The sequence below is a fragment of the Haliotis rubra genome, unplaced genomic scaffold, assembly GCF_003918875.1.
Source record: "Haliotis rubra isolate DU_JTF1 unplaced genomic scaffold, ASM391887v1 Scf1036, whole genome shotgun sequence".
NCBI classification, from domain to species: Eukaryota; Metazoa; Mollusca; class Gastropoda; order Lepetellida; family Haliotidae; genus Haliotis; species Haliotis rubra.
The window spans coordinates 219,236-237,173 of NW_025764933.1; the positions used below are offsets into that span (position 1 = coordinate 219,236).

General features: G+C 41.7%; 1 protein-coding gene across 2 annotated transcripts in view; it reads right to left on the reverse strand.

The window, feature by feature from the left end:
- Nucleotides 1-470: 470 nt before the first annotated feature.
- The window catches only part of LOC124273664 (galactoside 2-alpha-L-fucosyltransferase SEC1-like), a 37,652-nt gene continuing 20,184 nt past the window's right edge, over nucleotides 471-17,938 (reverse strand). Inside the window, exons 2-3 of one of the 2 annotated variants that reach the window (XM_046708947.1) lie at nucleotides 14,737-14,904; nucleotides 471-3,279 (exon numbers count right to left, since the gene is read on the reverse strand). In XM_046708947.1, coding sequence (XP_046564903.1) covers nucleotides 2,140-3,225 — 1,086 coding nt within the window. In that variant the 5' untranslated portion in view covers nucleotides 3,226-3,279; nucleotides 14,737-14,904 and the 3' untranslated portion in view covers nucleotides 471-2,139. The remainder of the gene's footprint in view (nucleotides 3,280-14,736; nucleotides 14,905-17,938) is intronic. The other variant, XM_046708941.1, reaches the window with a different exon arrangement.

Genomic DNA, 17,938 nt, shown 5'->3' on the forward strand with positions numbered 1-17,938 from the left:
GACACGAGACCCTTCAGTCATGACAGGTGATACAGGGTGGACAGACATAGACACCCCTTCAGCCATGACAGGTGATACAGGGTGGACAGACATAGACACCCCTTCAGCCATGACAGGTGATACAGGTTGGACAGACATAGACACCCCTTCAGTCATGACAGGTGATACAGGGTGGACAGACATAGACACCCCTTCAGTCATGACAGGTGATACAGGGTGGACAGACATAGACACCCCTTCAGTCATGACAGGTGATACAGGCTGGACAGACATAGTCACCCCTTCAGCCATGACAGGTGATACAGGGTGGACAGACATAGACACCCCTTCAGCCATGACAGGTGATACAGGTTGGACAGACATAGACACCCCTTCAGCCATGACAGGTGATACAGGTTGGACAGACATAGTCACCCCTTCAGCCATGACAGGTGATACAGGGTGGACAGACATAGTCACCCCTTCAGAGATAACGTTGACAGCATGTTTATTCACAATTACGTACACGTATTGCATGTTTTAGATGTGAATCAAGAAATATTACATAATGTTCATACTCTGTATAATTTCTCTTGAACCATTCAAGATGTGTAATCTCTTTCTGATTAAGATAAAATAATTCATATCCCCTGTAACTGGTACTGAAGGTGTGATGATAAAGAAAGTGTGATTATATGCAATATCTACCTGATCCAATTAAATATGGCAAATGGTATTCTTTTAGTTAGTTGCAGTTTGTCAATTTGCCTTCCGACCTTGAATGTGCTTGGGGATGGAAAACAAATATGATATATAGCAATCTTAAAATATCAAGTTACCACAAAGATCAAATATGAAATCGGATCTGGTAATCTTTGTAATAATTGACAATTGACTTGGTTTTGCATGTGTTTGTGTCGTTTACCACCGGTGGGGCATGACGTTTTCACCAACATCTGGTATCACCACTATTTCATAGTGATTCATGGCCATGCTGTCTTGATTTGGTCGGAATGGTACAACAGCATCTGATTTTAGCAGAGATGTGTCCCCAAACTGGAAAAGGTTTTGTCTCTTATTGTACATAACGCTTTATAAGAAAACCAAGTCGGTGCAGGTACTAATACCATCACTTGCTTGATAACGGTATTAGTACCGTCATTGCAATAAAGAAGCCGAATATCCATGGAACTTGGTTTTCCTCCATCTTTACAACTTCTAAAATGCCTCAAAGACGTTATAACGCTTATACTGGCGCCGAAATCCTGATAGAAAGGTATTTCAGGTACATCCGGCATGGCGAGATGTCGTATACCTCTCATGGAGTTGATATCGAGATAGACATAATCCAGCGTCATGGGATTTGTGAATTGACACTGGCTCACTGTAAAGAACATTTATCACAATACATGTACAGACGCTTTAGGAGCTTCCCATATCACTGGCTAGGAGTCTTTGTTGGACAGGTACTGATCACAAATTATTCCCCTCGAATATATAGGTATGGGCACTTTCACATATTAGGAACAGACGCTCGTAAAATGCGTTTTTGTTTCCTGTAGATGATAATTATGAAAACTCACTCAGATAATAATCTCCAGATTTTGGATTGCAATTTTTGAATGTTATTCAACGGTACTGTTGTACCGGAACACATGAATGCATTGCCAACATTCGTCAGACTAGGGAAGAGCAGGATGACCCTTGTGACAAGGTCTGGTTCATAATGTGGACAGCTTTCCACCACATCAGATAGGTTCACTATCTGTTGCATAGATTGGGTTGCATTGTAGCGTTCATGTTTGATGGTTGTTTCACGCCAGCAATATCCTGGCTGTAAGACTGCGGTTTGATAAATAACTGGGCTTGACCAGACAATGCAGTGACTGGCATCATCAACACCCACCCATATTCACTCACTCACTCTACAACTCACTCACCCACTCTACCACTCACTCACCCACTCTACCACTCACTCACCCTACCACTTGGTCACTCACTCTACCAATCACTCACCCACTCTACCACTCGGTCACTCACTGATCCAAACACTCACTCACTCTACCACTCACTCACTCACTAATCCAGTCACTCAACCACTCACTCATTCAACAGCCACCTCATTCAACCATTCACTCACTCACTCACTCACTCACTCACTCACACCATCCCGATCCACGATGGAGGTAAGTAATCTGCTGCTACATACTGACTAGCCAACCACGAGCCATTTTTCGGGAAATTTTTGTAATAGATTGTCTCCCCTCCCGCGAGCCACGCCCCCCACCACCCGTATGTCCCCGTAGATATAATGCTGTGATTGCAACTACTCAGGGTTGCCAAGTCGACGTTTTGATTGGCGTGAGCAAACACCACGTCCGACTCGCTGCCCAAATGAGTCCTACTCCAGTTAATATCATCGGAACACACTATAAACAACGGGTCTTTTAACCTGTTTCTGAAATACGCCATTGCTTTATGGAAATATTCTGCAGGGGCAAGGGTGTAGCCCTGTTTGATTGTTGAAGGAACTCCCATGTCACCGCGCCGGATGTGAACTCCGACCTTTGGGCGACCTTTACCTTTAGCCTCGAGTTGAGCAAAATAGTTTCTGACAGGTATGCGAATGTTCTCCTTGAAAGTGAACTCCTTTCTGACGATATCTCCGATGTCTGTGAAGTATCGCCATGACTGGTAGTATCCTCCCAGCCGCCAGCTCCAGTCAGTCCTCATTGTCTCCAGACATTCGTCATAGGTAGCAGCTGCCTTTTCAAAATACACAGGCAGGTTTGAGTATTGGGTGGGCGATATGTGCGACAGATCGAATGTTTGCGCCAGGTTCTCGTTCTGGAACACATACGGCGTGAAGCCATGTCTATGGGCTAAACCCAATAAAGCAGCATATTGGAACATCTTGTTACCAAGGCGACCAACTCCTGCCAGCACAATAATCCTTGGTTTAATGTCCAGTTGAGGGGACGCTGTGACGTATCTATCTCTGCAGGGGTCGGTGGTGGTACTTCTGGTAGCCTGCACGGGACTTATACTGGTCAGTATATGTGTAGTCCTTGACGGAGAGGGGTCTTCCAGGGTTTCATTGATACTGTCGGACAGATTCCATGGGTTGTCCCTGCGGATGGTCACGTGAGACTCTGGAAGTACTTGCATCACCCACAGAAGCGGGAAGCCGCTTGAAAACAAAATCAGTGCGCATGTCATTTTCTTCAGCAAGCTTCTTAACTTCATCGTGACCTTGACAGTGTATCATGGATCGTTTTGGATCGTCCTTGTCACATTCACCTGTGAAATAGAAAGCCAAGGATGACACACTGAAAGTAACACTGTGTAAACTAAACAAACACAGGACAAAGGAGAAAGACTCTGTCAGATAATGTCCCATTTCCTGTGCTTTATAAGTGTGGTAATAAAGCACAGGAAATGGGACATTATCTGACAGAGTCTCACCTGACACTTAGTTTCCCACCCCACCCCACCCCACCCCACCCCTGCCCTACCCCTACCCCACCCTACACCATCCTACACCTGCACTTCCTACATTACCTTACCCCCACCCCACACTACCCTACTCTTCCTCCTACCCTACCTACCCCTACCCTTCACACCTTACCTATCCTACTCCTACCCTTCCTACCCTACCCACCCTACCCTTCCTACCCTACCCTACCCCCCTTCACACCTTTACCTATCCTACCCCTACCCTTCCTACCCTACCTACTCTACCTACCCCTACCCTTCATTCCTCCACCCACCCCAATTCTACCCTACCCTTCTCTACTCCTACCCTACCTCCTACCCTACCCTTCCTAATTCTTACCCTAACCTACCCTACCCTTCCTACCCTACCCTTCCTACCCTACCCTTCCTAACCCTACTCCTACTCCCACTCCTACCCTACCTACCCTACCCTACCCTTCCCCCTCACACCTTACCTACCCTACCTACCCTACCTACCCTTCACACCACCTATCCTATCCCTCTCACCCCTACCCTACCCTATACCTACCCTACCCTACCCTTTCTAACCCCCTTTCCACCTACCCTACCCTACACTTCTACCCTACCTACCCTACCCCTTCCCTATCTCTACACCGTCCCTACCCCTACCCTACCCTTCCTACCCTCCTACCCTACCCTACCTACCCTACCCCTTCCTACTCCTACCCTTCCTACCCTACCTACCCTACCCTACCCTACCCTTCCTATTCCTACTCCTACCCTTCACACCTTACCTACCCTCCACACCTTACCTCTCCTACCCTACCCTTCCTACCCTCCTACCCTACCCTTCCTACCCTACTCCTACTCCTTCACACCTTACCTATCCTACCCTACCCTACCCTACCCTATCCTATCCTACTCCTACCTACCCTACCCCTACCCTTCCCTACTCCTACCCTATCATACCCTACCCCACACCACACCACCACACCACACCACACCACACCCACCCGACCTGACCCTACCATACCCTACCCCTACTCCTACTCCCACACACGAGCCTATCCTCCTACCCTACCCTTCCCACTCCCTACCCTTCCCTACCCTTCCCTACCCTATCCCTATCCCCTACCCTACCTATTCTAACCCTCCTTATCCCACCCTACCTATTCCTACCCTCCTTACCCCACCCCTACCCTACCCTTCCCCACCCTTACCTTTACCCTATCCCACCTTACCTTACCCTACCCTACCTACTCTTACCATCCCTACCCTACCCTACCCTATTTACCTCTCCCTCCCCCTACTCCCCACCCTCCCTACCCCACCCTACTCTACCCTCCTACCCTACCCTTCCCTTCCCTACTCTACCCTCCCTACCTACCCCTTCCCTTCCCTACCCCTAACCTCTACCCCACCCTATCCTACCCCACCCCACCCCCACCCCACACCACACCACACCACACCACACGACCCTACCCTACCCTACCCTATCCCATCCTACCCCTACCCCACCCCACCCCACCCCACCCTACCCTACCCTACCCTACTACCCCACCCTACCCTACCCGAGCCTGCCCTGCCCTGCCCTGCCCTGCCCTGCACTGTCCTACACTGCCCTGCCCCGCCCTATTTCAGTTACTATAACTGAGAATTGGAGTAAAACCAATTGTGGTGCAGATCGGATATTTTAACCACACTAATACAAACAATAGGCGACTAACGGGATCGGGTGGTCAGGCTCGCTGACTGGGTTGACACATGTCATCGTATCGCATGCGTACATCAATGCTCATGCTGTTGATCACTGGATTGTCTGGTCCAGGCTCGAATATTTACAGACCGCCGCCATATAGCTGGAATGTTGCTGAGTGCGGCGTTAAACAACAACAACAACAACAATAACAACAACTTTACCACATAAACACACATCCGGGTGCTTGGCGGACAAACCTAGAAACACCATTACTCCGAATCTGAATAGCACCAAGAGTGTTCAGATTCTGATTGCAGGGGTGTTACACGGTAATGGAGTCATACGCACTTGTGTAATATTTAAAGCTTTACTCATGGTGTGGGTTTGAAATGCAGAAAGGTCTAAACATCGCCTTTGTTTCCCCTTTTGCTAACGAAGACGTAAAGGTTCTATTTGTCGACAACGTGTATATGGCGTCTACATGGCGGAGGTCTGTGAAGCGGGTGGTGTTACTTATTCTGGTTTTAATTCTCTGTATGAGACTCTCGTTAAGCCTGCCTTATCATATGAGTCGGCACTTTGGGTCACTAAAGAATTCAGATGTATCAATGCTATACAGAATCGAGCCTGTAGATTTTACTTAGCGGTTGGCATGAAAACCCCAACTTTGGCTGTCCGTGGTGATATGAGTGGACCTCCGTAATAAAAACGCAAAAAACTGAAATACTCCGATTCTGGTGCAGATTACAAACGGCATATTATTCAAGAACACTAAGTACTGTTTGCAGATGGTCAGTAAAAGTTCGTAGACCCTGGAATAACATTGTTTTTTAACCAATTGCACCATTTACATTTGCCATATTATGATTTGAATAATATCTCAACTGAAGATGTTTTTTGTTGTTTAAAACCTGCCTCTCGTCTCCAGTTCACTCTGATTGGTTACGAGGACTCTCGTGAGACTCAGGCCAAACTAATGCTAATAAATTACGTACATATAGATTATTTAAAGATTTTATTTAATTTTTAACTGTGGAACCTTATGTTAATACGCTGCTCAATAGATCTCAACGCAGAAAAATTTGTGGAGAGGTCAACAAAGAAAAGGGGCCATAACTCCGCTAAGCTTATCTGTTAACTATTGCCACTGATCGCTATTGATATCCCGTATTTTTATATTGATGGATCCCCTAATACTGGTTCAAATATTGGTTACAATACGATTAAAAGAACACAATAAGAACACAACGTTAACTTCTCTCTTTACAAACAGCAAATATCTAAAGTGACATAGATATTACGCCAATTACCGCAAGTAACTTAACACAAACACGGGAATATTTGCAAGTACCTGGACTGCAGAAGTGATTTCATTGGGTGAAATGATATACCGTAAACAATGGCTATGACGAACTCAAATGAACGGTTACATTTAGTTCGTTATAATCAGAGTTCGTAATAATCAGAGTTCGTTATAGAGTATTTTTAAGATTATTCAGCTTCAGGGACAAAATAAGTTCTCTATATTTCCCTCAGTTCTATAAACAAATTTCCCTCAGTTCAGTTTTATCGTCACGAACAAAGTTTTCCCTCAGTTCATTATATAAACAAAAGTTTCCTCAGTTCGTCACGAACAAAGTTTTCCTCAGTTCATTATAGGTAAACAAAGTTTTTCCCTCAGTTCGTCATAAACAAAGTTTTCCTCAGTTCATTATAAACAAAAGTTTCAGTTCGTCACGTTCATTATAAACAAAAGTTTTCATCAAACAAAGTTTTCCTCAGTCATTATAAACAAAGCAGTTCGTCACGAACAAAGTTTTCTCCTCAGTTCATTATAAACAAAGTTTCCCTCAGTTCGTTCGTCACGTAAACAAAGTTTTCCCTCAGTTCATTATAAACAAACACGAAAGTTTTCCCTCAGTTCATTATAAACAAAAGTTTCCCTCAGTTCGTCACGAACAAAGTTTTCCCTCAGTTCATTATAAACAAAAGTTTCCCTCAGTTCGTCACGAACAAAGTTTTCCCTCAGTTCATTATAAACAAAAGTTTCCTCAGTTCGTCACGAACAAAGTTTTCCCTCAGTTCATTATAAACAAAAGTTTCCCTCAGTTCGTCACGAACAAAGTTTTCCCTCAGTTCATTATAAACAAAAGTTTTCAGTTCGTTTTCCTCAGTTCGTCAAAGTTTTCAGTTCGTCACGAAACAAAGTTTTCAGTTCCTCAAAGTTTCAGTTCGTCATAAACAAAGTTTTCCCTCAGTTCATTATAAACAAAGTTTCCTCTCAGTTCGCCACCAATAAAGTTTTCCCAGTTCATTATAAACAAAGATTTTTTTCAAAGTTCAGTTATAAACAAAGTTTCTTTCCCTCAGTTCAGTTATAAACAGTTTCAGTTTATAAACAAAGTTTTCCCTCAGTTCATTATAAACAAAGTTTTCCCTCCTCAGTTCAAGTTTTCCCTCAGTTCGTCAGGACAAAGTTTTCCCTCGGTTCAGTTCATAAACAATGTTTTCCCTCAGTTCGTTATAAACAGAGTTTTCCCTCAGTTCATTATAAACAGGCCCTCAAATCGTCATAAACAAGGTTTTCCCCAGTTCGTCAGGACAAAGTTTTCCCTCGGTTCGTCATAAACAACCACGGAGTTTTTCCCTCAGTTCGTATCGATGCGGCCATAATGTCCGAAGTCGGACGCCTTCGGACGCCTTGTCCACATGACCAAAGAGGTTAACCCCGTCAGCAAGCTGACAAGGTAAGGATGTCATCTGTGGGATGACTCCACGCCCTGCTACATACTCCCCCGTCAACAGAAGGCGCGTCCCGAGCCGCATAGTTGGGTACTGAGACTTATTTTGCTCAAATTTCATATGAACATGCTCAGCCCCGTGTTGGGCGCCAATGTAGCGGCCATAAAATTTCCGAGATTAAGAGTCTCGTGCTCTACTATGCGGCTCGGGACGTGCCTTCTGTTGACGAGGGAGTGTGTAGCAGGGCGTGGTGTCATCCCACAGATGACATCCTTACCTTGTCAGCTTGCTGACGGGGTTAACCTCTTTGGTCATGTGGACAAGGCGTCCGACTTCGGATTAGAAGGTCCGTGGTTCGAATCCCAGCACGGGACTCGGAAATTTTATGGCCGCCACATACTTCCCCCTCCCCACACTGCCACACACGATCTGGCAAACCTAGGTCCACACACCTGGTAGGTGTTGCATATCTTATCTTATCTTATCTCCCATATTAGTGTATCTATAATCAGCAGTCATCCCATCCGGATGACTATCCCTAGAAATCATTACAGATGTATTATATACATCCATGGTATTATTTATATGCGGTGATTTGTATTGACTAGAGTTGACCTGTATTGTATGTTGTAAACATTGCAGCATGCACTTGATACAATACCTATGATGTGCCACGTGTCTAAGTCTTGATGTATATAGTGTATGACACGATACCTGAGTAGGTTTACATTGTTCACCAATTGTTTCAGGGTTTATGTATAAGGAGGATATGGTGGATTCGTCCCAGTGTAATAAAGATCCCGTCAACTCACACCCCAGTAGCCTTGTGGTTTTCATTATGGAAGAACCCCAAATTCCATGCTACTGCATCGTTATAAACAATGTTTTTCCTCAGTTCGTTATAAACAGAGTTTTCCCTCAGTTCGTTATAAACAAATGTTTCCCTCAGTTCGTTATAACAAAATTTTCCCTCAGTTCGTCAAAACAAAGTTTTCCCTCGGTTCGTTACAAGCAAAGGTTTACCTCAGTTCGTCATAACAAAGTTTTCCCTCAGTTCGTTATAACAAAGTTTTCCCTCCGTTCGTCAGAATAAAGTTTTCCCTCAGTTCGTCATAACAAAGGTTTTCCCTCCGTTCGTCATAACAATTTTTCCCCCTTAGTTCGTCATAAACAGAGTTTTCCCTCAGTTCGTTATAAACAAATGTTTCCCTGAGTTCGTCATAACAAAGTTTTCCCTCAGTTCGTCATACCAGAGTTTTCCCTCAGTTCGTCATAAACAGAGTTTTTCCTCAGTTCGTTATAAACAAATGTTTTCCTCAGTTCGTCATAAACAGACTTTTCCCTCAGTTCGTTATAAACAAATGTTTTCCCTCAGTTCAGTTATAAACAAATGTTTCCCTCAGTTCGTCATAAACAGACTTTTCCCTCAGTTCGTTATAAACAAATGTTTCCCTCAGTTCGTCATAAACAGACTTTTCCCTCAGTTCGTTATAAACAAATGTTTCCCTCAGTTCGTCATAAACAGACTTTTCCCTCAGTTCGTCATAAACAAATGTTTCCCTCAGTTCGTTATAACAAAGTTTTCCTCAGTTCGTCAGTTCGTTATAAGCAAATGTTTTCCCTCAGTTCGTCATAACAAAGTTTTCCCTCAGTTCGTTACAAGCAAATGTTTCCCTCAGTTCGTCATAAACAGAGTTTTCCTCAGTTCGTCATCAGTCCTCAGTTCATTATAAACAAATGTTTCCCTCAGTTCATAACAAAGTTTTCCCTCAGACAGAGTTTTCCCTCAGTTCGTTACAAACAAATGTTTCCCTCAGTTCGTTATCAACAAAGTTTTCCCTCAGTTCGTCATAAACCAAACTTTTCCCTCAGTTCGTCATAAACAAAGTTTTCCCTCAGTTCGTTATAAACAAATGTTTTCCTCAGTTTCGTCGCAAACAGAGTTTTCCCTCAGTTCTCGCTCATAAAGTAACAAATGTTTTCCTCAGTTCGTCATAAACAGAGTTTTCCCTCAGTTCGTCATAAACAAATGTTTTCCCTCAGTTCGTTATAACAAAGTTTTCCCTCAGTTCGTTACAAGCAAATTTTTCCCTCAGTTCGTCATAAACAGACTTTTCCCTCAGTTCGTCATAAACAAATGTTTCCCTCAGTTCGTTAAACAACTTTTCTCTCAGTTCGTTATAAACAAATGTTTTCCCTCAGTTCGTCATAGCAAACAAAGTTTTCCCTCAGTTCGTCATAAACAGAGTTTTCCCCTCAGTTCGTCATAAACAGAACAAAACAGACTTTTCCCCAGTCTGTTATGTATAAACAAATGTTTTTCCCTCAGTTCGTTACAAAGCAAAACAAAGTTTTCCCTCAGTTCGTTACAAACAAATGACTTTTCCCTCAGTTCGTCATAAACAGAGTTTTCCCCCTCAGTTCGTCATAAACAAAGTTTTCCCTCAGTTCGTTACAAGCAAAGGTTTCCCTCAGTTCGTCATAAAACAAAGACTTTTTCCCTCAGTTCGTTCACAAACAGAGTTTTCCCTCAGTTCGTATAAGCAAATGTTTCCTTCAGTTCGTCATAAACAGAGTTTTCCCTCAGTTCGTCATAAACAAGTTTTCCCTCAGTTCGTATAAACAAAGTTTTCCCTCAGTTCGTTTTCATCAGTTCGTCAGAGTTTTCCCTCAGTTCGTCATAAACAAAGTTTTCCCTCAGTTCGTCATCAGTTTTCAAACTGAGTTTTCCCTCTTTTAAACCCTCAGTTCGTTATAAAACAAATGTTTCCCTCAGTTCGTTATAAACAAGGTTTTCCCTCAGTTCGTCATACCAGAGTTTTCCCTCAGTTCGTCATAACAAAGTTTTCCCTCAGTTCGTTACAAGCAAATGTTTCCCTCAGTTCGTCATAAACAGACTTTTCCCTCAGTTCGTTATAAACAAATGTTTCCCTCAGTTCGTTATAACAAAGTTTTCCCTCAGTTCGTCATAACAAGGTTTTCCCTCAGTTCGTCATAAACAAAGTTTTCCCTCAGTTCGTTACAAGCAAATGTTTCCCTCAGTTCGTCATAAACAGACTTTTCCCTCAGTTCGTTATAAACAAATGTTTCCCTCAGTTCGTTATAACAAAGTTTTCCCTCAGTTCGTCATAACAAAGTTTTCCCTCAGTTCGTCATAAACAAAGTTTTCCCTCAGTTCGTTACAAGCAAAGGTTTCCCTCAGTTCGTTATAACAATGTTTTCCCTCAGTTCGTCATAACAAAGTTTTCCCTCAGTTCGTCATAAACAAAATTTCCCTCAGTTCGTTACAAGCAAATGTTTCCCTCAGTTCGTCATAAACAGACTTTTCCCTCAGTTCGTGATAAACAAATGTTTTCCTCAGTATAACAAAGTCAGTTCGTCATGACAAAGTTTTCCCTCAGTTCGTTACAAGCAAATTTTTCCCTCAGTTCGTCATAACAAAGGTTTTCCCTCAGTTCGTTACAAGCAAATGTTTCCCTCAGTTCGTCATAAACAGACTTTTCCCTCAGTTCGTCATAAACAGTTTTTCCTCAGTTCATTATAAACAAATTTTTTCCCTCAGTTCGTCATAAACAGAGTTTTCCCTCAGTTCGTCAGAATAAAGTTTTCCCTCAGTTCGTTATAAACAATGTTTTCCCTCAGTTCGTCATAAACCGACTTTTCCCTCAGTTCGTCATAAACAAAGTTTTCCCTCAGTTCGTTACAAGCAAATGTTTCACTCACTTCGTTACAAGCAAATGTTTCCTTCAGTTCGTCATAAACAGACTTTTCCCTCAGTTCGTCATAAACAGAGTTTTCCCTCAGTTCGTTTTAACAAAGTTTTCCCTCAGTTCGTCATAGCAAAGTTTTCCCTCAGTTCGTCATAAACAAAGTTTTCCCTCAGTTCGTTACAAGCAAAGGTTTCCCTCAGTTCGTTAAAACAATGTTTTCCCTGAGTTCGTCATAACAAAGTTTTCCCTCAGTTCGTCATACCAGAGTTTTCCCTCAGTTCGTCATAAACAGAGTTTTTCCTCAGTTCGTTATAAACAAATGTTTTCCTCAGTTCGTCATAAACAGACTTTTCCCTCAGTTCGTTATAAACAAATGTTTCCCTCAGTTCGTCATAAACAGACTTTTCCCTCAGTTCGTTATAAACAAATGTTTCCCTCAGTTCGTTATAACAAAGTTTTCCCTCAGTTCGTTACAAGCAAAGGTTTCCCTCAGTTCGTCATGATCAGATTTTCCCTCAGTTCGTCATAAACAAATGTTTCCCTCAGTTCGTTATAACAAAGCTTTCCCTCAGTTCGTCATAACAAAGTTTTCCCTCAGTTCGTCATAACAAAGTTTTCCCTCAGTTCGTTACAAGCAAATGTTTCCCTCAGTTCGTCATAAACAGACTTTTCCCTCAGTTCGTCATAAACAGAGTTTTTCCTCAGTTCGTTATAAACAAATGTTTTCCTCAGTTCGTCATAACAGAGTTTTCCCTCAGTTCGTCATGAACAGAGTTTTCCCTCAGTTCGTTATAAACAAATGTTTTCCTCAGTTCGTCATAACAGAGTTTTCCCTCAGTTCGTCATAAACAGAGTTTTCCCTCAGTTCGTCATAAACAAAGTTTTCCCTCAGTTCGTTATAAACAAATGTTTTCCCTCAGTTCGTCATAAACAAAGTTTTCCCTCAGTTCGTCATAAACAAAGTTTTCCCTCAGTTCGTCATAACAAAGTTTTCCCTCAGTTCGTTATAAACAAATGTTTTTTCCTCAGTTCGTTCATAAACAGAGTTTTCCCCTCAGTTCGTTATAACAAATGTTTCCCTCAGTTCGTCATAAACAATGTTTTCCCTCAGTTCGTCATAAACAGACTTTTCCCTCAGTTCGTTATAAACAAAAGTTTTCCCTCAGTTCGTTATAACAAAGTTTTCCCTCAGTTCGTCATAAACAAAGTTTTCCCTCAGTTCGTCATAAACAAAGTTTTCCCTCAGTTCGTTATAAAGCAAAGTTTTCCCTCAGTTCGTCATAAACAGAGTTTTCCCTCAGTTCGTTATAAACAAATGTTTCCCTCAGTTCGTCATAAACAGACTTTTCCCTCAGTTCGTTATAAACAAATGTTTCCCTCAGTTCGTTATAACAAAGTTTTCCCTCAGTTCGTCATAACAAAGTTTTCCCTCAGTTCGTCATAAACAAAGTTTTCCCTCAGTTCGTTATAAACAAATGTTTCCCTCAGTTCGTCATAAACAGACTTTTCCCTCAGTTCGTTACAAGCAAAGGTTTCCCTCAGTTCGTGATAAACAGACTTTTCCCTCAGTTCGTTATAAACAAAGACTTTTCCCTCAGTTGTTTCAGTTCGTTATAACAATATTTTCCCTCAGTTCGTCATAACAAAGTTTTCCCTCAGTTCGTCATAAACAAAGTTTTCCCTCAGTTCGTAAGCAAATGTTTCCCTCAGTTCGTTATAAACAAAGTTTTCCCTCAGTTCGTCATAAACAGAGTTTTCCCTCAGTTCGTCATAAACAGAGTTTTCCCTCAGTTCGTTATAAACAAAGTTTTTCGTCATAACAGAGTTTTCCCTCAGTTCGTCATAAACAGAGTTTTCCCTCAGTTCGTCAGAATAAAGTTTTCCCTCAGTTCGTCATAACAAAGTTTTCACTCAGTTCGTCATAACAGAGTTTTCCCTCAGTTCGTTATAAACAAAGTTTTCCCTCAGTTCGTCATAAACAGACTTTTCCCTCAGTTCGTTATAAACAAATGTTTCCCTCAGTTCGTTATAAACAAGGTTTTCCCTCAGTTCGTCATACCAGAGTTTTCCCTCAGTTCGTCATAACAAAGTTTTCCCTCAGTTCGTTACAAGCAAATGTTTCCCTCAGTTCGTCATAAACAGACTTTTCCCTCAGTTCGTTATAAACAAATGTTTCCCTCAGTTCGTTATAACAAAGTTTTCCCTCAGTTCGTCATAGCAAAGTTTTCCCTCAGTTCGTCATAAACAAAGTTTTCCCTCAGTTCGTTACAAGCAAAGGTTTCCCTCAGTTCGTGATAAACAGATTTTCCCTCAGTTCGTCATAAACAAATGTTTCCCTCAGTTCGTTACAAGCAAGCAGGTTTCCCTCAGTTCGTCATAAACAAAGTTTTCCCTCAGTTCGTCATAAACAAAGTTTTCCTCAGTTCGTTATAAACAGTTCTCAGTTCGTCAAACAAATTTTCCCTCAGTTCGTCATAAACAAAGTTTTTTCAGTTCGTCATAACAGATTTTCTCCTCAGTTCGTCATAAACAAAGGTTTCCCTCAGTTCGTCATAACAAAGTTTTCCCTCAGTTCGTCATAACAAAGTTTTCCCTCAGTTCGTCATAACAGAGTTTTCCCTCAGTTCGTCATAACAGAGTTTTCCCTCAGTTCGTTATAAGCGTGTTCGTTAAAAAGATAGTTTTCTGAGTTCAAACTATAACCCAACAGTGAATCTGTAACATACCGTATTTCCTCTAATAAGCGCCCCTGGCGCTTATTTTTCAACGAACCTCCAGACCCGGCGCTTATTAGAGGCCCGGCGCTTATTAAAATACCCTGTATTTTTAAAAGCGGGGATGAGTACATGAAGTTATGATTTAAGGGACCATTCCATATATTTATTTTTAGACCAACGGAGAATACATTTGCGAAAAAATGCAAAGGCCTATACCCGGCGCTTATTAGAGGCCCGGCGCTTATTAAAATACCCTGTATTTTTAAAAGCGGGGATGAGTACATGAAGTTATGATTTAAGGGACCATTCCATATATTTATTTTTAGACCAACGGAGAATACATTTGCGAAAAAATGCAAAGGCCTATACCCGGCGCTTATTAGAGGCCCGGCGGTTATTAGAGGCCAGGCGCTTAATAGAGGAAATACGGTACATGGGCTAGTGTGTTCCTATTCGCCTCCATCTGATAACTATAGTCTCGGTCTGTGCAATATGTCCCACACTGTTGCCATATGACGTCACGCCAGATGACCCGATTTTGTAATCTCTTAAGACAGTTGAGTTCGCTGATAGCAGTGACGTGATTCAGTGTAGGATTTACCTGGATGCAGAGATAACACTATGAGTCAGTTATGTCACCTAGTCAAGTAACTTGAAGTAGTAACCCACATGTACATGAATGTGTCAGTTAAGAAATAAAAAGGATTCTTACATCAACATATTTCTATTCGTTTATTTGTTTTTAATTAGCAATTGTAGCATATAAATGTGGGATAAATGCACTTTGAATCTGAAAAATGGACATCATTGTCAGTGCGCGTGATTTTGCGTCACTCATACCTTCGCGTATGTGATTTTTTTTTTTTAATTTAAATTTTTTAAGTCATTGTCATCGCCCAGTGGATATTCGAAATTAGAAATTATCAGAACTAACACAACTAACGATCGCTCGAAAAAGTAGCAGATATTATTGCCTAAAACTGGAAGCTGGCTATTCTACGTTGCCATTTGTCTTGGCGAGTTGCCAACTCGTTGATCTAGGCGACATAGCACACAAGTTGCTTGGTTGTTTCGACTGAATTCATTCGAACTATTTGAATAAGTTTGTTAATTAATTGCTGACGGTATGATGAGTCCAGTGATGTGTGTTGTAGCTGAAGGTGAAATATGACGTCATAGGCATATTATACCGGCCCACGTTCACGAGTGGGATGGTGACTACACTATCTAACAGGGGGGTTGTTTGCCAAGCGTCAATGACAGTACAGTATTTTCACACGTCTTTCACTGTACTTCTGCTTTGTCTAGACATTTTAAAGACATCTCATATCAGATGCACCTTCCAAGAACTAAAACTTTGAAGCGCATTTGTCTGCACGGAGTAGCTTTAAATAGTTTAATATTTTGAAACTTTGAGTCTACTCTATTCCTTTCTTGATCCAATAGAGAACTAAGTGGCGACGGTTTCAAGTGACACTGTGTACCGCAGAGATGTAGACCGATGTAAACGCCAAAACTGAACTCTTTGTAACAGAAGTCTACGTACCTAATTTGTATGTGTCTTTGTTTGAGGGTTGACGTCAGTCGGAGTCGCCATTTTTGTTTACTTGACGTGTAAATTCCACGTGATTTGTGATACGCGTTTTGATTGGCTGCATACGTATAACATGTCACATGGACCTAAGAGTGTCCTATTTTGTGAAAAGCACACCAAGTAAGTCGCACTGATTTTCAGATTCCGAAGACCCAGCATGATGCTTCTAGAAAATTCAATACATTAAGGTTGTAACGATTTATCATGTCAATTAAGGGGACGCAACTCTTCCTCTAAGTTAACTAGATCACGTGTGCTAAACTTTACGACAAACAAGCTCTAATATTAAAATATGTTGCTCGAACCCCATATTAAGGAAGTCTTTGTCATTTTGGGTGGGGTCTAGAATTTCGCAGATATTTATACACACTCGCTAGACGACTGTGACCAAACCTTTACAGTAAATAAATAAACCTTCCTTTACTCAAAAAAGTCGCCGAAACACTGTAAATTTAAAGTAAATATCTTAATACCAGTATGTAATATATCACTATTGAATTTCCTGAATGAAGTATATTTGGTCACCATGGCTTGGCGTTTGACGAATCAAAACCGCTGGTAGATCAGCGAACGTAAATTTATATAAACCGGAGCTGACTCAACAGCATCTGCGCCAAACGTAAATCTTGTACGGTGAGGGACCGTTCATAATTTATGGCTAAGGGGTGATGATGATTTTAAGTGGGACCACCCATTTTGTTCTGGGGAGGTCATCAATTTTGTACACATGTACTAGGGGAGTTGTCATTGAATTTGTACATGGCATGCAGGTGGTGGGGTGGGGGTGGCACTTACTCTGTACATATATTTTAGGGGGAATCATTCACACTGTACATGCTTCTCCATGAAAATCATCACCACCCCCACCCCCACCCATAAATAATGAACGGTCCCTAAGCTACGTTTATCTCGAACACGTCTATGACTACCCGGCAGATACAAAGACATTTTTCGAATGCGTATGACGAGCTACGAGTTATAACGAACTGAAATTAGTGTTTAGTAATTAGTTTACTGTTCCACACGAAAAATTCGAATTACAATTCCAGCCATACTACTCAATACTTGCCAGGGATATGCTGATGGTAAAGTAACTTTTACTCATATTACACGAAGTCATAATATTTAGTTTCTAGAACAACATGAACTGCCCCTGTATTCTTAACAATCATTGAGTAGTAAATTGAAAATGTGGGGTTATAAAAAGATAAGATAATACGTTATTTTCCGATGGGAAATTTTGCTTACATCGTGAATGAGCATAAAAAATAGCATAAAAATACATTCAAATACAATGCACAAAATGCATGGACGATGTTAAGTGGTAAGGTATTTGTAGAGGACTGAAAGACTGAAAATAAGTAACAGTGATAATTAACTAGATCATATGATTAGTTTCGGATGATATGCTGTTTCCGGCACGTATAACGTCTTCCTGCCAACAACGTCACGGAACCACATTAATCAGTGTCATTTACACTGCGACAGCTGGTATGTTAACAACCGAGATCTGGCTGTCTGCAGGGGTGGGGGTAGAGGGCTAGGGGTGGAGGGTGGGGATATAGCAACTGATAGCAACCCGTTCCACAGTTTCCTAGGTGACAACCTGTGTGCAGCGATGTTGTAACGACGCAAACACCTTGACAGACGTGGTACACTAATAAGTTGTAAGGGTAGATAAGGCTGAAATGTGATCTACAATAATAAATATATAGCTGTCAGGATTTCAAACAAACAATTTACAGTTGCAATCTTGGAGTTCTGAGTTCTTTATTCTGAAGTCTTGTGACAGCTGTAGTCAGCGGGATACGACCTTGCAGCATGGACGTCGTGATCTTATTAAAGAATTACTACATATTCAGTTATAGATTGCGTAATACATTGATATAATGTATGCTTGCGTGTCTGCGTGAGTATGTATGCTTGTATGTCGGTGTGTGCGTGCGTGCGTATATGTGCATGGCCGCGCATGTGTGTGTGTATGTATGCATGCATGTTTGTAACATTTCATGCCGGTTCAAGATAGTGACTGAGTGAGTAT